This window comes from Dysidea avara, chromosome 9 (genome assembly GCF_963678975.1).
Source record: "Dysidea avara chromosome 9, odDysAvar1.4, whole genome shotgun sequence".
Taxonomy (NCBI): domain Eukaryota; kingdom Metazoa; phylum Porifera; class Demospongiae; order Dictyoceratida; family Dysideidae; genus Dysidea; species Dysidea avara.
This window is the reverse complement of record NC_089280.1, coordinates 31,790,491-31,810,309: the sequence shown is the minus strand read 5'-3', so window position 1 is coordinate 31,810,309 and position 19,819 is coordinate 31,790,491. Positions and strand designations below refer to the sequence as shown.

Here is a 19,819-nt window from a genome sequence, read left to right as displayed (position 1 = left end):
ATAGGTGAAACTATTGTAATTCATTTCTTTTAAAAGTCATGAAACACCCATAGGTGTTTTATTCACACCATTAAAGGGTGCAAGTGAAACACCCACTGAGGGTCTTGATTGTAACAGCACTTACAACACCCTGAGGGGTGTTCACGGAAGAACCCATTTTAACAGTGAAGAAAACGATGACACTAAGTTTTTTTAAAATCATAAAACGCAGTATAAACTTATTGAGAGAGATTGTGCAATTCAGGGATATTATTGCAAAACTGTCCCTACACATAAATAACTCACAGTAGAGGCCCCATGTTTTAATTGTGGCGTGTGCTTTGTAGTTTCTTGGCTGCGCGACTCACTACTGTGAGTTTTGATTGTACTGGGTTATAAAATTCCTCTATATCTTAATTATCACTGTAATGTATGCTTACCATAGACAGTCAGGGTAGCAGTGTTAGACATCACTGATAATGATCCACTCCTCACAGTACACACATAACTACCAGCATCACTACTCCTCACACTAGTAATTGTTAGAATACTAGTGTCACCAGTTGATGTTGATTGTCCTGTAACATCTCTACCATCACTAGTCCATGAGAATGTCACATCAGATGATACTGATGATGTACATGTTAAACTGACTGATGAACCAACTGGGACTAGTCTGTCTTGAGGATGAGTAGTGATTTCTAGCATAACATATAATAAAGATGTAAAGAAAACTGTTAGCTAAACCTACTTAACACAGTAATAGTAGCAACATTTTATCTTGTACCACCAGCTTTATTGGACACTACACACCTATACTGTTGTGACTCTTGTAAGCTACTCACAACAAGTCTCCTGTTATTTCTATTACTAATATCACTTCATTGTCCTCCACTAATATTCCTAGTCTGCCACTGATATGTAATTGATCCTCTACCAGTTCTCTCACAATTCTCATACTAACAGTTGTCAACTGACTGGTGGGGTGAGTTGTGATAGTGAAAGGACATTTTGGAGAGAAACGTTTGACATTTTAAGACAGGGGATAGTCAAAACCCCATTTAAGTAGATTTGGATCATGTATATGTGTGCTGGGTGCAGTACTAGGCTGCTACTGTCAGAGAAGCCTAAATGCAATGTAGCTATTTGGGCAAAAATCAAGGTGCGGTCACCGTGCATGTATTTATTTACTATTGAACGGTAGCTGATGCTCTCAATGTTCATAAAAATAGCTTTGAATTTGATATAGGTGACTATCTGATTTGCACGAGCTTCACATGTGGCCGAATTTAAGATTGTACGACAGAGGTGGCTTCGGAGCTTTGTAATTCACAGCCAATAAGGACTAAGCCAAATATCTGTATATATTTGGAGAGTATAAAAGTTGCTCTTTCATATCAAGCACAGAAAGACTTGATCAACTTCAAGCATAATGAGCAGTTTGCCACTCAACTGATAATACATATTTTTGTCCAAGATTTGAGAACATTCGGACAGGTCACTTGCAGGTCTGAAATTTTACATGCAAGAGTTTATGACCTAGACCTCTCCAAATGAATAGCAAGAGCAGAAATTTTCTTTGTGGGTATAAAGAAAAATCGCATCTGGACTAATGGTGGTTGAACATTGGTGGCTTACTCTACCATTTCTTTGCTGAATGTCCATTGACAACTATGAAAAGCCATGGAAATATGTGTGCGAGTTTACTGGTTTCTTTACTGAAATCTAGTCCCTTAAACTTACCAGAGGTCTTGGGAGAAAACAATGAATAGTGCTGCACCATCTCAAATAGTCAGAGCATAAAAACCTCTGCTACAACAGTCTACAAGTTCCAGGCAATTCTTGGTAGCTAGGAGCATGCATTAAAACCCAATACATGATTGACTCTAAGGACATTGATCAATTTAAGCAAAGACTAGCTGGTCTAGCAACAATTATTAATTGATTAAGTATATTATAGCTGATTTTAATTAGTTTGTTGTGATCTGTGCATCAGAAATCTGCACGGTAATAATATAATAATAATAGTATTTGTGGGTGTTGATTGTCTGGTATCCACACCACCATTGGTATTGATTCCAGTAACAATATTGTGATCATCATTCAACTAACAATTGACCAATAAGCTTAGCTTGAGATTATAAAATTACCTACAACAGATGAGTCATCACTTATTAGATAAAAATGTCAGATCAGTAAATATCGGTAGATTGGTAATAAAGATGTAATACATTTCCTAGATTGTATTGGTATCATTTAAGATCAAAAAAATTAAATTGGTGCATCTCTAGTATGGATGTCACTGGTTAAAACCATGCATTATTTGCACAGTTTTTAACCTTGTGGTGACTACTTTATTGCAGTATTTTAGCCTGCAATTTTACATTTTATTTTTCACCTTGTAATTTTGTAACTGCTATGCCATAACCACCAAAGGCACTAGCTGCTACTACTGTTAACCTACATATGCACACACTACCATCAAATTATTCTGTTCTGTAACCATGGCATAAGTTTACTCCTTTGGCATGAATGAAAACATTAATGTCTATAACACTTACAATTAGTGATCCACCAATACAGAGAAAAGCCAATACGATATGATACCGATACACAATGTTTTACATTGCCGATATCGATACTGATACCGATATATGTTTATGACAGTTATGAAGTAACATGTTACATTATAGGTACAAAGACTACAAAATAAAACTACTAGTGATAACAAAACAAATGACAATAGACAATCAGTACACTACAAGTGACAATTACACAGGAACCACAAAAACCTATTAAAGTTTAAAGATGTTACTATATGACACACTGACTGTACCAATCAATAATCATAGTTTACTCTACGTAAATTTTGGTTGAGGAAAAGTAAGTATTCCACTTTTGTAGTAGAAAGGCGGTTATGCAAGTCAGTACATATGTTAGAAGCTGAGCTAAACAATCTCTCTGATATTACACTTGTAGGAGGTGCACATAAGTACCGTAAATCAGGAAAATTTCGACATAGAAAATTTTCTTCTATTAAAATTTCAACAGTACATATTTTCGTTGCTTGCATAATCGATGGAAAAGTTTTGATGGAATAACTAGCTATAGGTATGTTAATATTTGTATGTGCGAATTATCCGTATAATAGTTAAAAATAATTCATCGTTGTAATTTTCATCGATACAGCCACTGATGAAAATTTTTTGAGAATGAATTTTTCCTGATTTACGGTAGCGTAGTGCTAAAGCTGTGAACAAAAGTGAACTTCTAGCTTACTTTTCCTGTAGAAAAGAGGATTTGATTTTCTTGGGTGTGTTGGTTCCTTAAGATACTTATCAACCACAGACTGTGTAGACACTGGTGAAGTTTCTGTTTCAGAATTCTCATCCATGAGCTCCTCACAATATTTAATAACAGAGATGACCTCTTCTTAGTAGCAGTACTGCTACTGCTATCATCTCGATCTAACCTTGCACATTTTGTAACAATGGTACAACTTTGCTCCTCGTGATCTTCCATTCTCTCGTGTGAAGCAATTAGCATCCGTTTGGCTAAAGCAGCTGAAGATGAAGATGAAAACACTCTCTGTTTGAATCTAGGATCTAATAAAGTGGCTATAGCATAGTACTCATTAGATTCCATCAGCCTGTAACGCTTCCTCAATGATCTCAGCATCTCTTTCTTCATTCTCGTCACTACTGCATCACTATCACTTATTTCCAAAGAACGCATTATACTGTTAACAACTGGGATAACAACAGCAGCAGTAGCGTAATTACCACTGGCTTCATGTGTAGCTTCTTCATAGATCTGTATAATTTTCACTACCTTTCTGTTAGCAACCAATTTGAGCTTGTTAGCTCAACAGGAACATCCAGCTCTACTCCAGCAGCAGTAATTGCTATTCTCAGCTCCACCAGTCTTTGCAACATATAAAAGATTCAGGGCCGGAGGAGGGAAACTTGAGTTGGTCAGGCCATTGTCTATAATGTTGAAATTGCTACTATATACTTGCCAATGAGAAAGGAGTTGCTGCTCTGCAAAGTGCAAAGCACAAGCATTCTAGGGGGGTCTGGGGGATTTCCCCACAAGAAAATTAAACACTCAGATATGTAATTTTAGTGATATTTCACTGCTAGCTAGCTATATAAATATGCTCAAGCCTATCTGTTGTTCTTCAGACTTTCATGTATACTTGTAGACCTGACATACAGGGGACACAGCATGAAACGTGCCGTATGGTTCATTTAGTTATAGCAATTAGAAGTTCGAGGGGTTCTGGGGATGTAACCCCCAGGAGGTGCAGAATTTGTACAATTTAAAGGCTTGGAAATACCTTAAAATTTAAAATTGATGCTAAATTTTAAAGTAAAACTAGCTAGCAACGCAACTTTTCCTCCAAATTGCACAAGGAACCCATGCAGCATGGCCACCTTTAGCTAGGATATAATTAATCGACTAGGCAGTTAGCTGTAGCTATACAGTGAATTCACACTGTTACAATAAAAAGTTACACAGCTACAAAAATGCAGTATACTACTATACTGGTTTGTATGTAGTGAACTGATCGTCACGTAAATATACTGGTGGACAGTCACGAGACCAACAAAAATGGCGTGATATGGGTGAGACTGAGTTTGCTCAGTATCTCAACAGGACGAGTGGGTAGTTGAAGAGGAGTGATTTCTACTCAAAATCTCATCCAGATGGCCGCCATGCCGTAATGTATGGGTGTACAGCTTCTTGCCACGGAATGAGTCACCTGGTTTGTCACTGCCAGCCCTTTGCCCAGTACAAGAAGCCAAGAGAGACAAGCTAAGGAATGCTAATGATTGATTGAATTGTGATGTAAGTGTGCAGATTTAGAATCAAAGAAGGCACCTGCCTTACATGTGATAAATGCCAACTGTCAGCACACGTGATACTGTACTTAGAGCCCACAATCATTTCTGTGCAAAACAATATGAATGCTTGTGCTGTACTGTAAGGTAATTGGAGGTACTACACGTGTAGTTTTGTGCTTTAGTTAGGCTGAGGAACTAGGTAACTACTTGTGTCGTACATTTTCAATAACATCTATAGAATGTACTCGGCTACATGTATATATGATCATCCAGATTGCATGAGAGTAATATAGTTCAAGCTGGTCAGCTAGATGGTTCAGCTCCAGATTATTGGTCCGGCTCAGGCCTGACCAACCGGACCGTCTCCTCCGGCCTTGAAGATTGTATTCCATTTGGTGGGCTCATCCTAGATTAATATCTTTCTGGTGACAGCCCTAACTGTTCTTCAATCCTCAACAATGACTGCAATGCTATATTTGAATGCTTATAATGTCCCGCCATGAGATCAACCACTACTGGTGGGGCTAAACAACCATCCTTAACCACCAACTGCAGAGTATGGGCCAAACACCCAAAGCTAGGAATGTCTGCATCTCAGCCCAGCTACAAAATTACTACCATTGTCCCTTACTACAACATGTATTTTGTCACTTAAACTCCTGGAATCTAATCACTTTGTAATCATGGATCCGATACGTTCACCAGTATGATGATCAATGAAAGGAGCTGCGCGCAAGCAAACTTGTTGCAGGATAAAATCTGGTGCAATGTAGTGACATGTTAAATTAATATGCGAATCTTGTGCAACTGAGTTAAGTATCTGTTGTTACACTAATATGGGATACAGAAGAAAGGAAATCTCTTACTTTTGCACAAACCTTCGGATACATTTCTGGTATCAATGTTTTGGAGAAGTATTTGTCAGAAGGAATATTGTAACGGAGCTATATATGCTTCAACAATCGACTAGACCCAGTGTGACCCACTACAGTAAATGGCTCGTTATCAAGTGCTATCATTTCACCTATTCATCTTAGTAATATAATTTCCTTAGCTCTCAGGTTGTCAAATGCCAAAGGCTGGGATTTTGCGAAAGATTCCATGATTGTTGTCTAGTCACTACTCCCACTGATACTTGAGCTACTACTCTTGCCTTGTTCTTTTTCTCCCTTCTCTTTGGCTTGTAATTGTGTGAACTCATCGGGATGCTTAGTTTCAATATGGTAATGCATGTTGCTTGTATTATAACTTTTAACATCTTTTCCACTTCCGGGAACATCTGCTGGACTGAGAGAGCACGAAACGTTACTTTCATCAGCAACGTTAATCATGAAGTAATCTCACACAGCACTTTTTTTAACACGACCAGTCATTGTAACATTGTTCTAGATGTTTAGACTACATCATGTGATATATGTAAGCAGTTTACTCACGTGAGTGATCCTGTGGTTGCCTTGCTTTGTATTGTTTGCTCTAGGCAGCTCAGCTTAATTCTACAGTAAAATATCGGCATATCAGAGTGATACAGCAACCGATACTGATTTGCCAGAAATGCTAATATCGGCGCTGATTTGATACCGATCCGATTATCGGTGGAACACCACTTACAATATCTACAGGATTTGCAGCAAAATTGGCATGTACATTAATCTTTATACATTCTTTATCTGCACTAAATTAAAGCAATCAAGTTACAAGTTTTTGTTTAATAACTATTTTGCAGAGTCAGTTTAAAAAGAAGAAAAAATTTGGCTCTTTGACTGCTCACTTTTCAAGAATGGTTGAACAGATTTTGATCAAGTTTGTTGTGTGGCATGTGTTACACACCTGGTTGGCAGCCATAATGGAAACATGGCATGGTGCATTTTACACATTTTCTTCCTGTTAATATATCCATAGTGTGGCATGCTAGCTTTCTTGGCCACACAACACACAACTACTGTGTGTCCTTATATACAATTATGGCATTAACAGTTTATACTAGCCATTTTATAATCTTGCTCTTGATTTGTATACATACAGGTGCACGTACCTTGAACACTCAAAATGACATCATTACTCCTCACACTATTTCCCCACTGATTAGTAACAGTACAATAATATGCTCCTTCATCAGATTCAACAAGAGTAGGAATTGTTAACACTTCTCCATTAACACCAGACACCTTATTAGGAAGATTGTTACTATTTCTCTTCCTCCATTTATACACAAAATTTTCCTTATTTACACCACTTGCTGTAGCACTGAACTGAGCAGTTCCTCTCTCACCAACAACTGGATTAGTTTGTGTAACACTAACAGATAACTGACCTGTATGGAGAAGCAACAGACTACACTCTATATGTACACGTGTACAAATGTTTATGGGATTAAGTTATATATGTAGCCACGGTATTGAGACGCATGGTAGTGTGTTATGTAGCCCAATAAGCTGGCATGTCACATATTGACTGGTAGAACAATAACATGATTTTCATGCATGCATATAGTAGCTCCATGTTATTCTTTTATGGAACCTTTTTCCAACTTCAGAAGTCCACATACCAAATTTGAGCAAACTTGCTCCAGACATTCCGGAGTTACAAGCCTTCAAAAATTGACTTAATTTTTTCATGTTTTTTTATAGTATCTTCTTATTTATTTTTCTTTGTCTTTTTGCACACTTTTAAAGCTGCCATAAAATGCAAAAACATTACCTGATTGCCTTGAAATTTGATACACATAAATTATATAGATTTAAAGGTGAATCTTGGTACCAGGTTCAGTTAGAATGCTATAAACAGTCACAGAGTTACAGTATTAACAGTCATTCACAAAAGGCTTAAACCTATTGAGTTACCAGTACAATGGGATAACCACCCTGTCTTCTGTATCTGTCCTACCTCAATAGTGTAGTCACCCTATTAAAACAGTCAGATAACTTATTGTATTAGAGTGTTTAGAGTCACCATGTAGAAAGTTCAGCACATAACAAGTCAATCTGTAGAGAGTTTAGTACAGTGTACAAACATGTCACCCTGTAAAGAATTCAGCTACAAAATAATCATTCTGTAAACTAAGTTATAAGTCAGCTACATTAAAAGTCTCCCTGAAGACAGTTCAGCTATACGTATATCAAGACACACGGTAGTGTGTCGTGCAGCCCAAGAAGCCGGTGCGCCACACCGTGAGTATATTTACAGGAAGAAAGTAAACGCAATTTTCACACATTTGTAGCTCCGTAATTCCTCATCCGATTGAAACCAAAGTTGCTACAGAAGTGCCGGCTAGGTAGGGAAGTCCACATTCCAAATTTGAAGAAAACCGCTCCAGCCATTTCCGAGATACGAGCGGCCAAAGTTAGGGTTTTTATTCTTCGTTTTTTTCTTCTACTACTTCTTTTTGCACACTTTGCAAAATCCGAAATAAAACACGAATGCGTGCTTCAATCGGGCTGCAATTTGGCACACGTAAAGGGCTCATTAAGGCGAATCTCAGTACCAAGTTTGGTAGGAATCCGATGAACATTCACGGAGTTATGACCGATTATTTGCGTAAAATAAGGTCGAAGGTCTGTCACGCCCACAGGGTAAACCACTTGAAGGAATGAGCTGAAAATTGCTATGTAGATGGAGTAACTATCGTAGGAGTGCCGTTTTATAGTTTGAAAGGAATCCAGTTAAAGGCCATCGAGATATAACACAAAACCCAACCTGTGTCACAATTACGTGATCGATTTTTATGAATAAACAACTAATAGTTTTCAGCCTACCAGGCAAACCGCCTAGAGTAGTGAGCTGAAAATCGGTGTGTGGCTGGAATAATTATCATAGAAAGTCCATGCAGTATTACAGAAGAATCGGATTACAAACCACTGAGTTATGATTCCAAAGCCAACTACGTGTAGCATATGCGAGATCGAGATACTCTAATAGAACAGCCACCCTAATAAAGCATTCAGCTACGTTTATAACTTACTCCATTATAGAATTATATTACATTGCAAGTTATTTTGTAGGGAGTTCAGCTACATACAGTTAATTTTATACACAATTCAGCTACAAGCAAGTCACCCTGTAGAGAATTCAGCTACAAATATGTTGCTGTAGAGATTCAGAACATCATAAGTCACACTGAAGAGAATTCAGCGATAAACAAGTCACCTTGTAGAGAGTTCAGCTACAACAAGTCACTCTGTAGAGAATTCAGCTACAGACAAATCACTGCGTAAAGGGTTCAGCTACAAAAAAAGCTACCCAGTAGAGAGTTCATCTAGATCAGCTACAAACAAGTCACTTTAAGCAATGTTCAGCTACAAGTAACTCACTCTGTAGAGAGTTCAGCTACAAACAAGTCATTCTGTAGTACAACCAAGTCACCGTGTAGCTGGAGAGTTCAGCAACCAATCAAAAAAAAACCACTCTGTAAAGAGTTCAGCTATACAAACATGTTATAACTCTATAGAGAAAGTTTTAACTCTATATTGAGATCAGCTAGAAACAATTAGTCATCCAGTAGAGAGATCAGCTACAAGACATCACCTTATAGAGAGTTTAGTTACAAAGAAACCACCATGTAGAGAGTTCAGCTGCAAACATATCACCCTGTAGAGAGTGCAGCTATGAACAGATCACCCTGTAGAGAGTTCAGCTAGAAAAAGTCATCCTGTAGAGAGATCAGCTAGAAGGATCACCTTGTAGAGAGTTCAACTACAAACAAATCACCCTGCAGATAGTTCAGCTACAAACAAGTCACCCTATAGAGAGATCAGCTAGAAAAAGTTACCTTGTACATACAAAGAAACCATCATATAAAGAGTTCCGCTGCAAACAAATCACCCTGTAGAAAGTTCAGCTACAGATCACCCTGTAGAGAGATCAGCTAGAAGAAATCACCTTGTAGAGAGTTCAGCTACAAAGAAACCACCATGTAGAGAGTTCAGCTGCAAACAAATCATCTGTAGTGAGTTCAGCCAGAAACAATTTCACCCTGTAGAGAGATCAGCTAGAAACAAGTCACCCTGTAGAGTGAGCAGCTACAAAGAAACCATCCTGTAGAGAGTTCAATTACAAACAGATAACTCTACAGAGAGTTCAGCTAGAAATAAGTCACGGTGTAGAGAGATCAGCTAGAAACAAGTCATCCAGAGATCAGCTAGAAACAAGTCACCCCGTAGAGAGATTAGCTAGAAACAAGTCACCCTGTAGAGAGATCAGCTACAAAGAAACCATCCTGTAGAGAGTTCAATTGCAAACAGAAAACCCTATAGAGCGTTCAGCTAGAATCAAGTCACCGTGTAGAGAGATCAGCTAGAAACAAGTCATCCTGTAGAGAGATCAGCTAGAAACAAGTCACCCTGTAGAGAGATCAGCTAGAAACAAGTCAACCTGTAGAGAGATCAGCTAGAAACAAGTCACCCTGTGGAGAGATCAGCTACAAAGAAACCATCCTGTAGAGGGTTCAATTACAAACAGATAACCCTATAGTGAGTTACTAGAAACAAGTCACCGTGTAGAGAGATCAGCTAGAAACAAGTCATCCAGGAATCAGCTAGAAACAAGTCACTCTGTAGAGAGATCAGCTAGAAACAAGTCACCCTGTAGAGAGATCAGCTACAAAGAAACCATCCTGTAGAGAGTTCAGCTACAAACAAGTTACCCTACAGTGAGATCAGTTTGAAACAAGAGATTTCAGCTACAAACAAATAAACCTGTAGAGAGTTCAACTATGAACAGATCACCCTGTAGAGAGTTAAGCTAGAAACAAGCTACCTTATAGAGAGATCAGCTAGAAACAAGTCACCCTGTAGAGATTTCAGCAACAAACAGATTATCCTGTAGATAGTTCAGCTAGATACAAGTCACCCTATAGAGAGATCAGCTAGAGGAAGTCACCTTGTAGAGAGATCAGCTAGAAAAAAGTTGCCCTGTAGAGAGTTCAGTAACAAACAAACCATCCTGTAGAGAGTTCAGCTACAAACAAACCACCCTGTAGAGAGTTTAGCTGCAAACAAATCACCCTGTAGATAGTTAATCTACAAACAAATCAACTTGTAGAGAGATCAGCTCGAGGAAGTCACCTTGTAGAGAGATCAGCTAGAAACAAATCACCTTGTAGAGAGTTCAGTAAAAAAGAAACCATCCTGTAGAGAGTTCAGCTAGAAACAAATCACCCTGTAAAGAGTTCAGCTACAAACAAATCACCTTGTAGATAGATCAGCTAGAAACTAGACACAATATAGGGAATTCAGTTACAAGCAAATCACCCTGTAGAGAGTTCGGCTACAAACAAATCAACCTGTAGAGAGATCAGCTCGACGAAGTCACCTTGTAGAGAGATTAGCTAGAAACATGTCACCTTGTAGAGAGTTCAGTGACAAAGAAACCATCCTGTAGAGAGATCAGCTAGAAACACATCACCCTGTAGAGAGATCAGATAGAAATAAATCACCCTGTAGAGAGTTCAGCTACAAACAAATCAACCTGTAGAGAGATCAGCTCGACGAAGTCACCTTGTAGAGAGATCAGCTAGAAACATGTCACCTTGTAGAGAATTCAGTGACAAAGAAACCATCCTGTAGAGAGATAAGCTAGAAACAAATCACCCTGTAGAGAGATCAGCTCGACGAAGTCACCTTGTAGAGAGATCAGCTAGAAACATGTCACCTTGTAGAGAGTTCAGTGACAAAGAAATCATCCTGTAGAGAGATCAGCTAGAAACAAATCACCCTGTAGAGAGATCAGATAGAAATAAATCACCCTGTAGAGAGTTCAGCTACAAACAAATCAACCTGTAGAGAGATCAGCTCGACGAAGTCACCTTGTAGAGAGATCAGCTAGAAACATGTCACCTTGTAGAGAGTTCAGTGACAAAGAAACCATCCTGTAGAGAGATAAGCTAGAAACAAATCACCCTGTAGAGAGATCAGGTAGAAATAAATCACCCTGTAGAGAGTTCAGCTACAAACAAATCACCCTGTAGATAGATGAGCTAGAAACTAGACACAATATAGGGAATTCAGTTAAAAGCAAATCACCCTGTAGAGAGTTCAGCTACAAAGAACACACTCTGTAGAGAGTTCAGCTAGAAACAAGTTACCCTGTAGAGATTTCAGTTACAAACAGATCATCCTGTAGATAGTTCAGCTAGATACAAGTCACATTGTAGAGAGATCAGCTAGAGGAAGTCATCTTGTAGAGAGATAAGCTAAAACAAGTCACCTTGTAGAGAGTTCAGCTCCAAAGAACCCACTCTGTAGAAAGTTCATGGTACAAACAAGTTACCCTATATAGAGATTAGCTAGAAAGAAGCCTGTAGAAAGCTTGGCTACAATCAAATTACCTTGCAGAGAGTTCAGTTACAAACAAACCTCTTTATAGAGAGATGAACTAGAAACAAGTCACCTTGTAGAGAGGTCAGCTACAAAGAAACCATCCTGTAGTTCAGCTACATTTCAAGTCACCCAGTAGAGAGATCAGATGCAAAGAAATTATCCTGTGGGGAATAATTGACATTTAATAAATATATGTATATAATTTGTATAATTACTATAATGGAATCAAAAATAGTTGAGGTATTAAAAATCATCTTTAAGTTCTTTTCTTCTTCCTGTGGTAAATAAAAAAATAGAGATGGGTTAAAAAAGCCCCAAAGCCAGCTATAGGCCGGCTTTGCAATATACAAATACAAAAAGAAGTGATATCTAATCAAAAACAGCCAAGTTGTAAAAAAAGGTGCGGCCCCTAAAAAGGCCATGATGAAAAAAGATGTGAAATCCAAGGTGGCGGCTAAGAAATGGCTGTGATGGTAGGTTAATGGCAAAAATTTTAATTACGACGATTCAGGTGAATTTGGTGCCAAATCCTAGTGGAGGAGGCAACGCAAATTCACCTGTATCGTCGTAATTAAAATTTTGCCATTAACCTACCATCACAGCCATTTCTTGGCCGCCACCTTGGATTTCACATCTTTTTTCACCATGGCCTTTTTAGGGGCCGCACCTTTTTTACAGCTTGGCTGTTTTTGATTAGATAATATATAACAAGTCACCTTATAGCAGCTAACTTACAAGTCATGCTGTACAGAGTTTAGCTACAAACAGATCACCCTGTAAAGAGTGCAGCTACAAAAAAGTCTTGTAAATAGTACCACACAAAAACAGCCAAGCTGTAAAAAAATGGTGTGGCCTCAAAAAGCCTGAGTGAAAAAGTTGCAAAATCAAAGGTGGCAGTGAAGAAATGGCTGCAATGATGTTAATGTTAATAACTTTTAACAATGCACACACAGCCATTGTTAAAATTTATTAGCATTAACATCATTGCAGCCATTTCTTGGCTGCCACCTTTGATTTCACACCAAGGTTTTTTAAGGCTGCACCATTTTTCACAGCTTGGCTGTTTCATGTGGATTTCACTTCTTTTTGTACTTTATAAGGCCCCAAAACCAGCCTATGGCTGACTTTGAGGTTTGTTTTTACTTCTATTGGTAGATTTATGAAATTACAAATGTTTAATTATAAGCAGATTTCTACTAGAGATTTCATTAGTAAAGCAGAAATTAAGTGATGTGATCGACCAAGGTAGCAGTGGTTCAGTGGTTAAGGATGCAGATGTTAGGTATGGAGCAGGGGCGGAGGAAGTAGTTGATATCGGGGGGGGGGGGGGGGGGGTGGGCTGACCCAGATTTATCTCTGGTTTGGTGAACTGAGACCAAAAAAAAAAAAAAGGTCACAACCAACTTACAATAGCTTTCCACCTCACCAGCTACGCATTTATAGCTGATAAACTACATTAAAATCCTTACATAGCTCGCTACGTATGCTTTATTAGAGCGACTACTGTATTAGAGTATCTCGATCTTTATCACGGTTTTCATCCCCACTCCAAGAAGGATAATTTCGGTGTGATATCATTCTGAGGGGGGGCTTCAGCCCCCTAGCCCCCCTCACCCCCCTTTCCGCCGCCTATGGTATGGAGGTCCCTGGTTCGAACACTGGTAACTTTTTTCCGACATTTTTTGCACACTTTTTCCCCTACGGTGACTGCTCTATTAAAGTATCTCGATCTAGTGATTTTACACTTGCTTGGTTTTGCTTTATAACTTTGTCGCTGTACCTCTATTGCTATCCAAACTATCAAAAGGCATTGCTATGATGATCAGCCCATCTACACAGCAATTTTCAAGTTATTTCTATACTCAGTTTACCTTGTAGCCATAACAGAAGTTAGATGGTTTTTACGTGAATAAATGCTCATAACTCCTTGAATATTCCTCAGATTCACAACAAACTTGGTACGTGAATCCACCATTACATGCTCTTCATTTGTGCCAAAGATCAAGGCAATCAAGTTACACATTTGCAGTTTATAAATTTTTTTGCAAAATGTGCAAAAGAAATCGAAGCCCCCGTAGTCCCGTACGGCATAACAAGAAAAAAACAAAGAAATTAAAATGAAACTTTGAACACTCGTATCTCACAAATGGCTGTTGCAAATGTAATTAAATATTCTGTGTGGTGTACCCTACCTGGGGGACAGCTATAATTTAAAAATGGTGTGCTTTGGAGAAGGGGCCACGGAGTTATACACGCATGAAAAAGCTGTTTTTTTTCTTCCTGTCAATATACTTACGGTGTGGTCACCGGCTACAACACATTATTATAACTCACCCTGAAGAGAATTCATTTATGTTACAAGGCACTCTGTAACTACAAGTCAGCTTGAAGAAAGTTCAGCTTATCAAACAGTGTACGGTAGTACTATTTAAGTAGGGACCTAAAATGCCACCTTTAACATCACCCTAGAAACATCTTACACAATGAAAATCACCTTTGCGGAATAATATTAGTTCATCTAACATCAAATATAGCCAAGAAAACAACATACAGTCGGCCAGATATAGAATTCTAAAAAATCACCAAAATTCAATTTTTTTGTCTGTTGCCTGCCTACCTGCCTGCCTGATCACAGTTACAAGGCTGGAGGCCAAACATAGTAGAGCACGGCCACTATTTTACGTCACAATAAAAAACTCACGTGCCTTTTGGGGTTCTGACAACTGTGTGCCCTCTGTGCCTTGCCATTCCTTTTATCTTCAATCAGGCTCATTTTCGTTCTTATTCATGGGCCGAAACCATATTGAGGCATAAATTTTCCCTATCAACACTTCCTTGAGCAGCATAATTAGATGTCTCAAGCACTTACGCTTGGTAGATACCTGTAACTTCACGATAGGTGCAATACCATGCCTATTAACATGATCTTCTTAATTGATTAATAACGATCAAGCACCAAGATCACGCTTCTTAACAATCTATTTACTCTATCATGATGACACACCCCATTATTATTGGTCTAGCTGTATTCATAATGCTAGTAGCTCAATGTAAATATGAAATAGTGACACACACCCTGGTAGGTGAAAGGCTGACTTGAGATACGCTATTACAGCAGTCACCCTACAGTAACACTTGTACAGAGCTGTATCAAGCTGAAAGGCCATCTGTCTGTCAGCATTACATTTGAGTTCACACACTTTTCTCACCAGCTTCTGCAGGTATCAAAGTGGTTTTTGCACCAAGTGAAGTGCTCATCAAGTCAGAATAAAATCATGTTTAAATGAAGCTTCTAACTGCTGTCATTTGTCATTTACAATGTGTTGAACACAAGGGTGTAGAGCAAAAACTCACCTGAATTCTTTCTGTAAGCGGCATATGCAAACCACAAGTAAATTCCTGTGCCATTCAACCTGTGCATGCTTTTTATAAGTAGATTTTACTCCCACTGAAACCATGTATGACATGAAACATAAGGGTTAGGGCAAGTGATTTACAAGAAGGAGGTAGTGAGTTTTTTAATGGCAACCTCTTTGTTATATAAATGCACTTTTTCATGCAACACTCTCTTATATTTTGAATCTTTTTGGTGCTCCTGTTTTACTGTTAGCTATGTGGACCTTTTCATACATATATGCTGCTTTTTTGAAGAACACTGCTTTTGAATCAGCTCCTATATTGACTCATTTATTAAAACAATCATTAAGAAATGGTATAGTACCAGTCTCTTGGAAACAAGCAAATGTCACTCCAGTATATAAAAAAGGGGATAAGACAGACCCCGGAAATTACCGCCCAGTATCTCTCACGTCATTTGTATGTAAAACTCTAGAGCATGTCCTAGTAAGTCAGATAATGAAACACCTCAAGTTAAATCAGTACTAGCTGATGTACAGTATGGGTTCAGATCCAATCGATCATGTGAAGCCCAACTCTTCCTCGCAGTAGATGATTTGGTAAGAGCAGTGGATAATAAACTTCAAGTTGATTTAGCCATTTTAGACTTTGAAAAGGCATTTGATAAAGTTGCTCATACCAGATTGACCCATAAATTAGATTACTATGGTATAAGAGGTGACTTACTGCAGTGGATCCAATCCTTTCTTACTAACCGTACACAGAAAGTTGTTGTTGATGGTGTATGCTCTTCACCTTGCAATGTCACATCAGGAGTACCACAAGGATCAGTGCTTGGTCCAGTTTTATTTCTTATCTACATAAATGACATAACAACCAATATTCACAGCCAGCTTAGACTCTTTGCTGATGATTGCCTAGTTTATCGTCCTATTAATTCTCCAGAAGATCATAAGATATTTCAGGATGACCTTGACAAGTTAACAACATGGGCTGATATTGGCAGATGAAGTTCAATGTCAAAAAGTGCTGCATCCTACGAGTATCTACTCTACACTCTACTAGTAATTTTACATATACAATGTACAGAATCCCTCTACAAGTTGTCGAAAAACATCACTATCTGGGAGTGCTTTTAGATAGCAAGTTATCATGGACCCCTCACATTAACTCGATTTGCAACAAAGCAAATCGACTACTAGGATTTCTACATAGAAACCTTCATCATTGTCCACCTCACTTAAAAAAGAGCGTGCTTATAAACAGATTGTTTTACCAACTATTGAGTATTGTTCTGCTATATGGGATCCATACCAGCAAACATCCATCCATAAGCTAAAAATGCTACAACATCGTGCTGCGCGGTTTGTATTAAACAAACCTTGGAGGAGGAACCACAGAGACAGTATAACTGACATGCTAATGACGTTGAAATGGCCATCGCTTGAGAATCGTAGAAGACATTCACGTTTAATTCTGCTATTTAAGTTTGTAAACAAGTTGATACATTTTCCTACCCAGTATTTTCCAGTGCCATCCCCCTTAACAACTACCAGGGCTAACCACGATCAAAAGTTTATGCAACAGTATGCCAGAACGGACTGATATCTTTATTCATTTCTGCCAAGGACAATCCCTGACTGGAATAACTTGAATATTGAGAATTTAAGTAATTGTAATCTAGATTTTTTTAAAGATTATTTATCTAGTTGTAGCTAGTTAATCACTTACATGACCTTTTTTTTGTACATTAGCGTTATACCCTTGATGGGTTTTGCTAATCAATAAATAAATAACTGTTAACACTAGCTGTGTATCTTCCCACCTACTTCAAATCACTACTATAGCTTGCACATAAGGCAAGTACCAGTATCCTAAAGTGTTAATTACAGATTTAAATTTTAATGATTAAATGTAACATGAACCTGATTACTATACATGAACAAAAGCGCTAAAGGAGTACTACAATGATCTATAAAGTCATGGATGTAGCATAAGATAATACATTACTCCATCACTGAGTCTTATGTTGAATCAGCTTTAATCATATCTCACTGGGTGATTGAATCAGCTGAACTTCAGTGATCGTCAACATGACATCATCAAAAGCAGTGAGGTTAACTTCACTTGTGACCCAGTCTGGGAAAACCGGTCTTATCGCCTATTTGAAAGTATCGAGAAATGCCGGGTTTAAGTATTTAGTGTGCTGTAGCTTGCCAATGGTTGAAGCTATGTGTACCACATTTTCACAAGTTTTACACCGATTCCTTACCTTCCACAGGACCCACTGTGCAAGTAGCCAATACCTAAGTTTCCTGCCATTTTAGATAGTTTTTAAACTGAGGTTGACTGTATCAGGTGAGCTGCAAAATAGGTGGGAGGTGGGGGGCCTGGAAGGCGGGCAAGATGGTGTTCAAAAATTGAAAAGGAAGGCGTAGGGATAAATTAGGCCAAGGTTTGGGCCATTGAGGTCTCAAAATTGGCTAAAATGAAAGGGAATTCACAGCAGAGGTACTCATTCAACACCACAGAGCTGTACAGCCACATACAGTCATCCCCAGGCTAACCAGAGCTCCATTAAAACCCCACACCATATGTACAGATCACCATCGGGCTTGGGAAAAGTAGCCAGCAAAACCAGACCACTCAAGTCTAGCTGATTTTGATTGTGGAATTAGATAGTTTATTCATGTAGCTTTGTGTCCTGGGAGAAAAATTGAATCTGCTGAGATGGGTGATAAGACCGGTTTTCTCAGACTGGATCACATTTCTATTTCCCAACCTTTTAAGCTACAGCCTTTTCTGTTATATCTGCATTTTTCGTGCTATACCTTTTTCTCTCATGACACGCGTAACTTTTCATGCAAGGTCATACTTTAGTGTTTCAGTTAAAACACCTTCATTGTTTTCTATAATTAGGGACCCGCCGATTATGCTGGCATAACTATGAGCATAATAGGTGCCTGAAAGCATTGAGCATAATGCTAGCATAATAGGTAGAATATTTTGTAACAGTATGAATTCTTGCTTATAAAAATAGCTATCACAGAAAGATTGATATACTCTAATAGAACAGTCAGTAACTCTAATAGAACAATCACATAGCTGAATGTTCTATTAGAGTATATCGATCTTTTCTGTGATATGCAAGTAAGTTTGTGCTTCAGCCACTATAATTTATCCATAAACTGGAAATTATTAGCAGAGCATAAGAACTGAGGCATAAATAATTGGGCATAATTTGAGCATATTAGGTAAGCATTGAGCATAAATTAAAGCATAATAGGTAAATTTTTGAGCAGTGCAGCATAGCATAATTGGTAAAATTATGAGCATAGTCGGCGGGTCCCTATCTATAATTAAGTGCTTTTGTAATAGTGTAGGTCAGCTGTAAGGTAGCAAAGTGGTCCAGAGTGTTAGTACATTTAAATTGAAATGCTGATAGCTAACTTTAAAGAGCAACAAGATTTTGCACATAAGGAATGCACAGGTGTCAGTCACAATTTATCATCTTAATTGAATGTATAACATACTCAGTAGAGAACTCCTAAACTGTATGGCAGGTATCAATGCTGTAGAACAGGTATTCTGATGCTGCATTATATTTATTTATTTGTGTTCATGTCAGTAAGCTAGTACCTGTACAGCCCACATACTGCACTGTATGGCAGATTCCAATGCTGTAGTCATTTCTTTTTGATTCCAGTAAGTTATGTATAGCCTAATACTATAGGACAGCAGAAACATCATTGCTGGCATAAATATGCTGGCACCTTTGATGTCATAAATTTTTTCACTCTGGCTTTTTTAATTCCACGCCCTCAACTTGGCTGTTTTGGTATAGATATCTAATCCAAAACAGCATAGCTGTAAAAAAAGAATGCGGCCCTCAAAAAGGCTATGGTGAAAAAAAAAGTGAAATCCAAGGTGGCGGCCAAGAAATAGCTGTCATTGTACGTTAATGGTGAAAAAACCTTAATAACAAAAATGTAGGCGAATTTGGTGCCAAAATCAACACCTTTTTACAGCTAGGCTGTTTTGGATTAGATATGACTTCTTTTTGTATTTGTATTCCCCAATGCTGGCCATAGGCCAGCTTTGGGGCTTTTTTAACCTATCTTTTTTTTCTTTACCACAGAAAGAAGACAAAGATAAGGCAGCCGGATTTTTAATACTTTAACTATTTCTGATTTTATCAGTAAATATATAAAGTATATTTTTATCTAATCCAAAACAGCCAAGCTGTAAAAAAAGAGTGCGGCCATGAGAAAGGCTATGGTGAAAAAAGATGTGAAATCCAAGGTGGCGGCCAAGAAATGGCTG

General features: G+C 38.2%; 1 protein-coding gene across 1 annotated transcript in view; it reads right to left on the bottom strand.

The window, feature by feature from the left end:
• Positions 1-19,819, bottom strand: part of LOC136267015 (uncharacterized) — a 176,550-nt gene that overhangs the window by 42,575 nt on the left and 114,156 nt on the right. Inside the window, exons 18-19 of the mRNA XM_066062065.1 lie at positions 6,859-7,137; positions 420-680 (exon numbers count right to left, since the gene is read on the bottom strand). Of these exons, the coding sequence (XP_065918137.1) occupies positions 420-680; positions 6,859-7,137 (540 nt within the window). The remainder of the gene's footprint in view (positions 1-419; positions 681-6,858; positions 7,138-19,819) is intronic.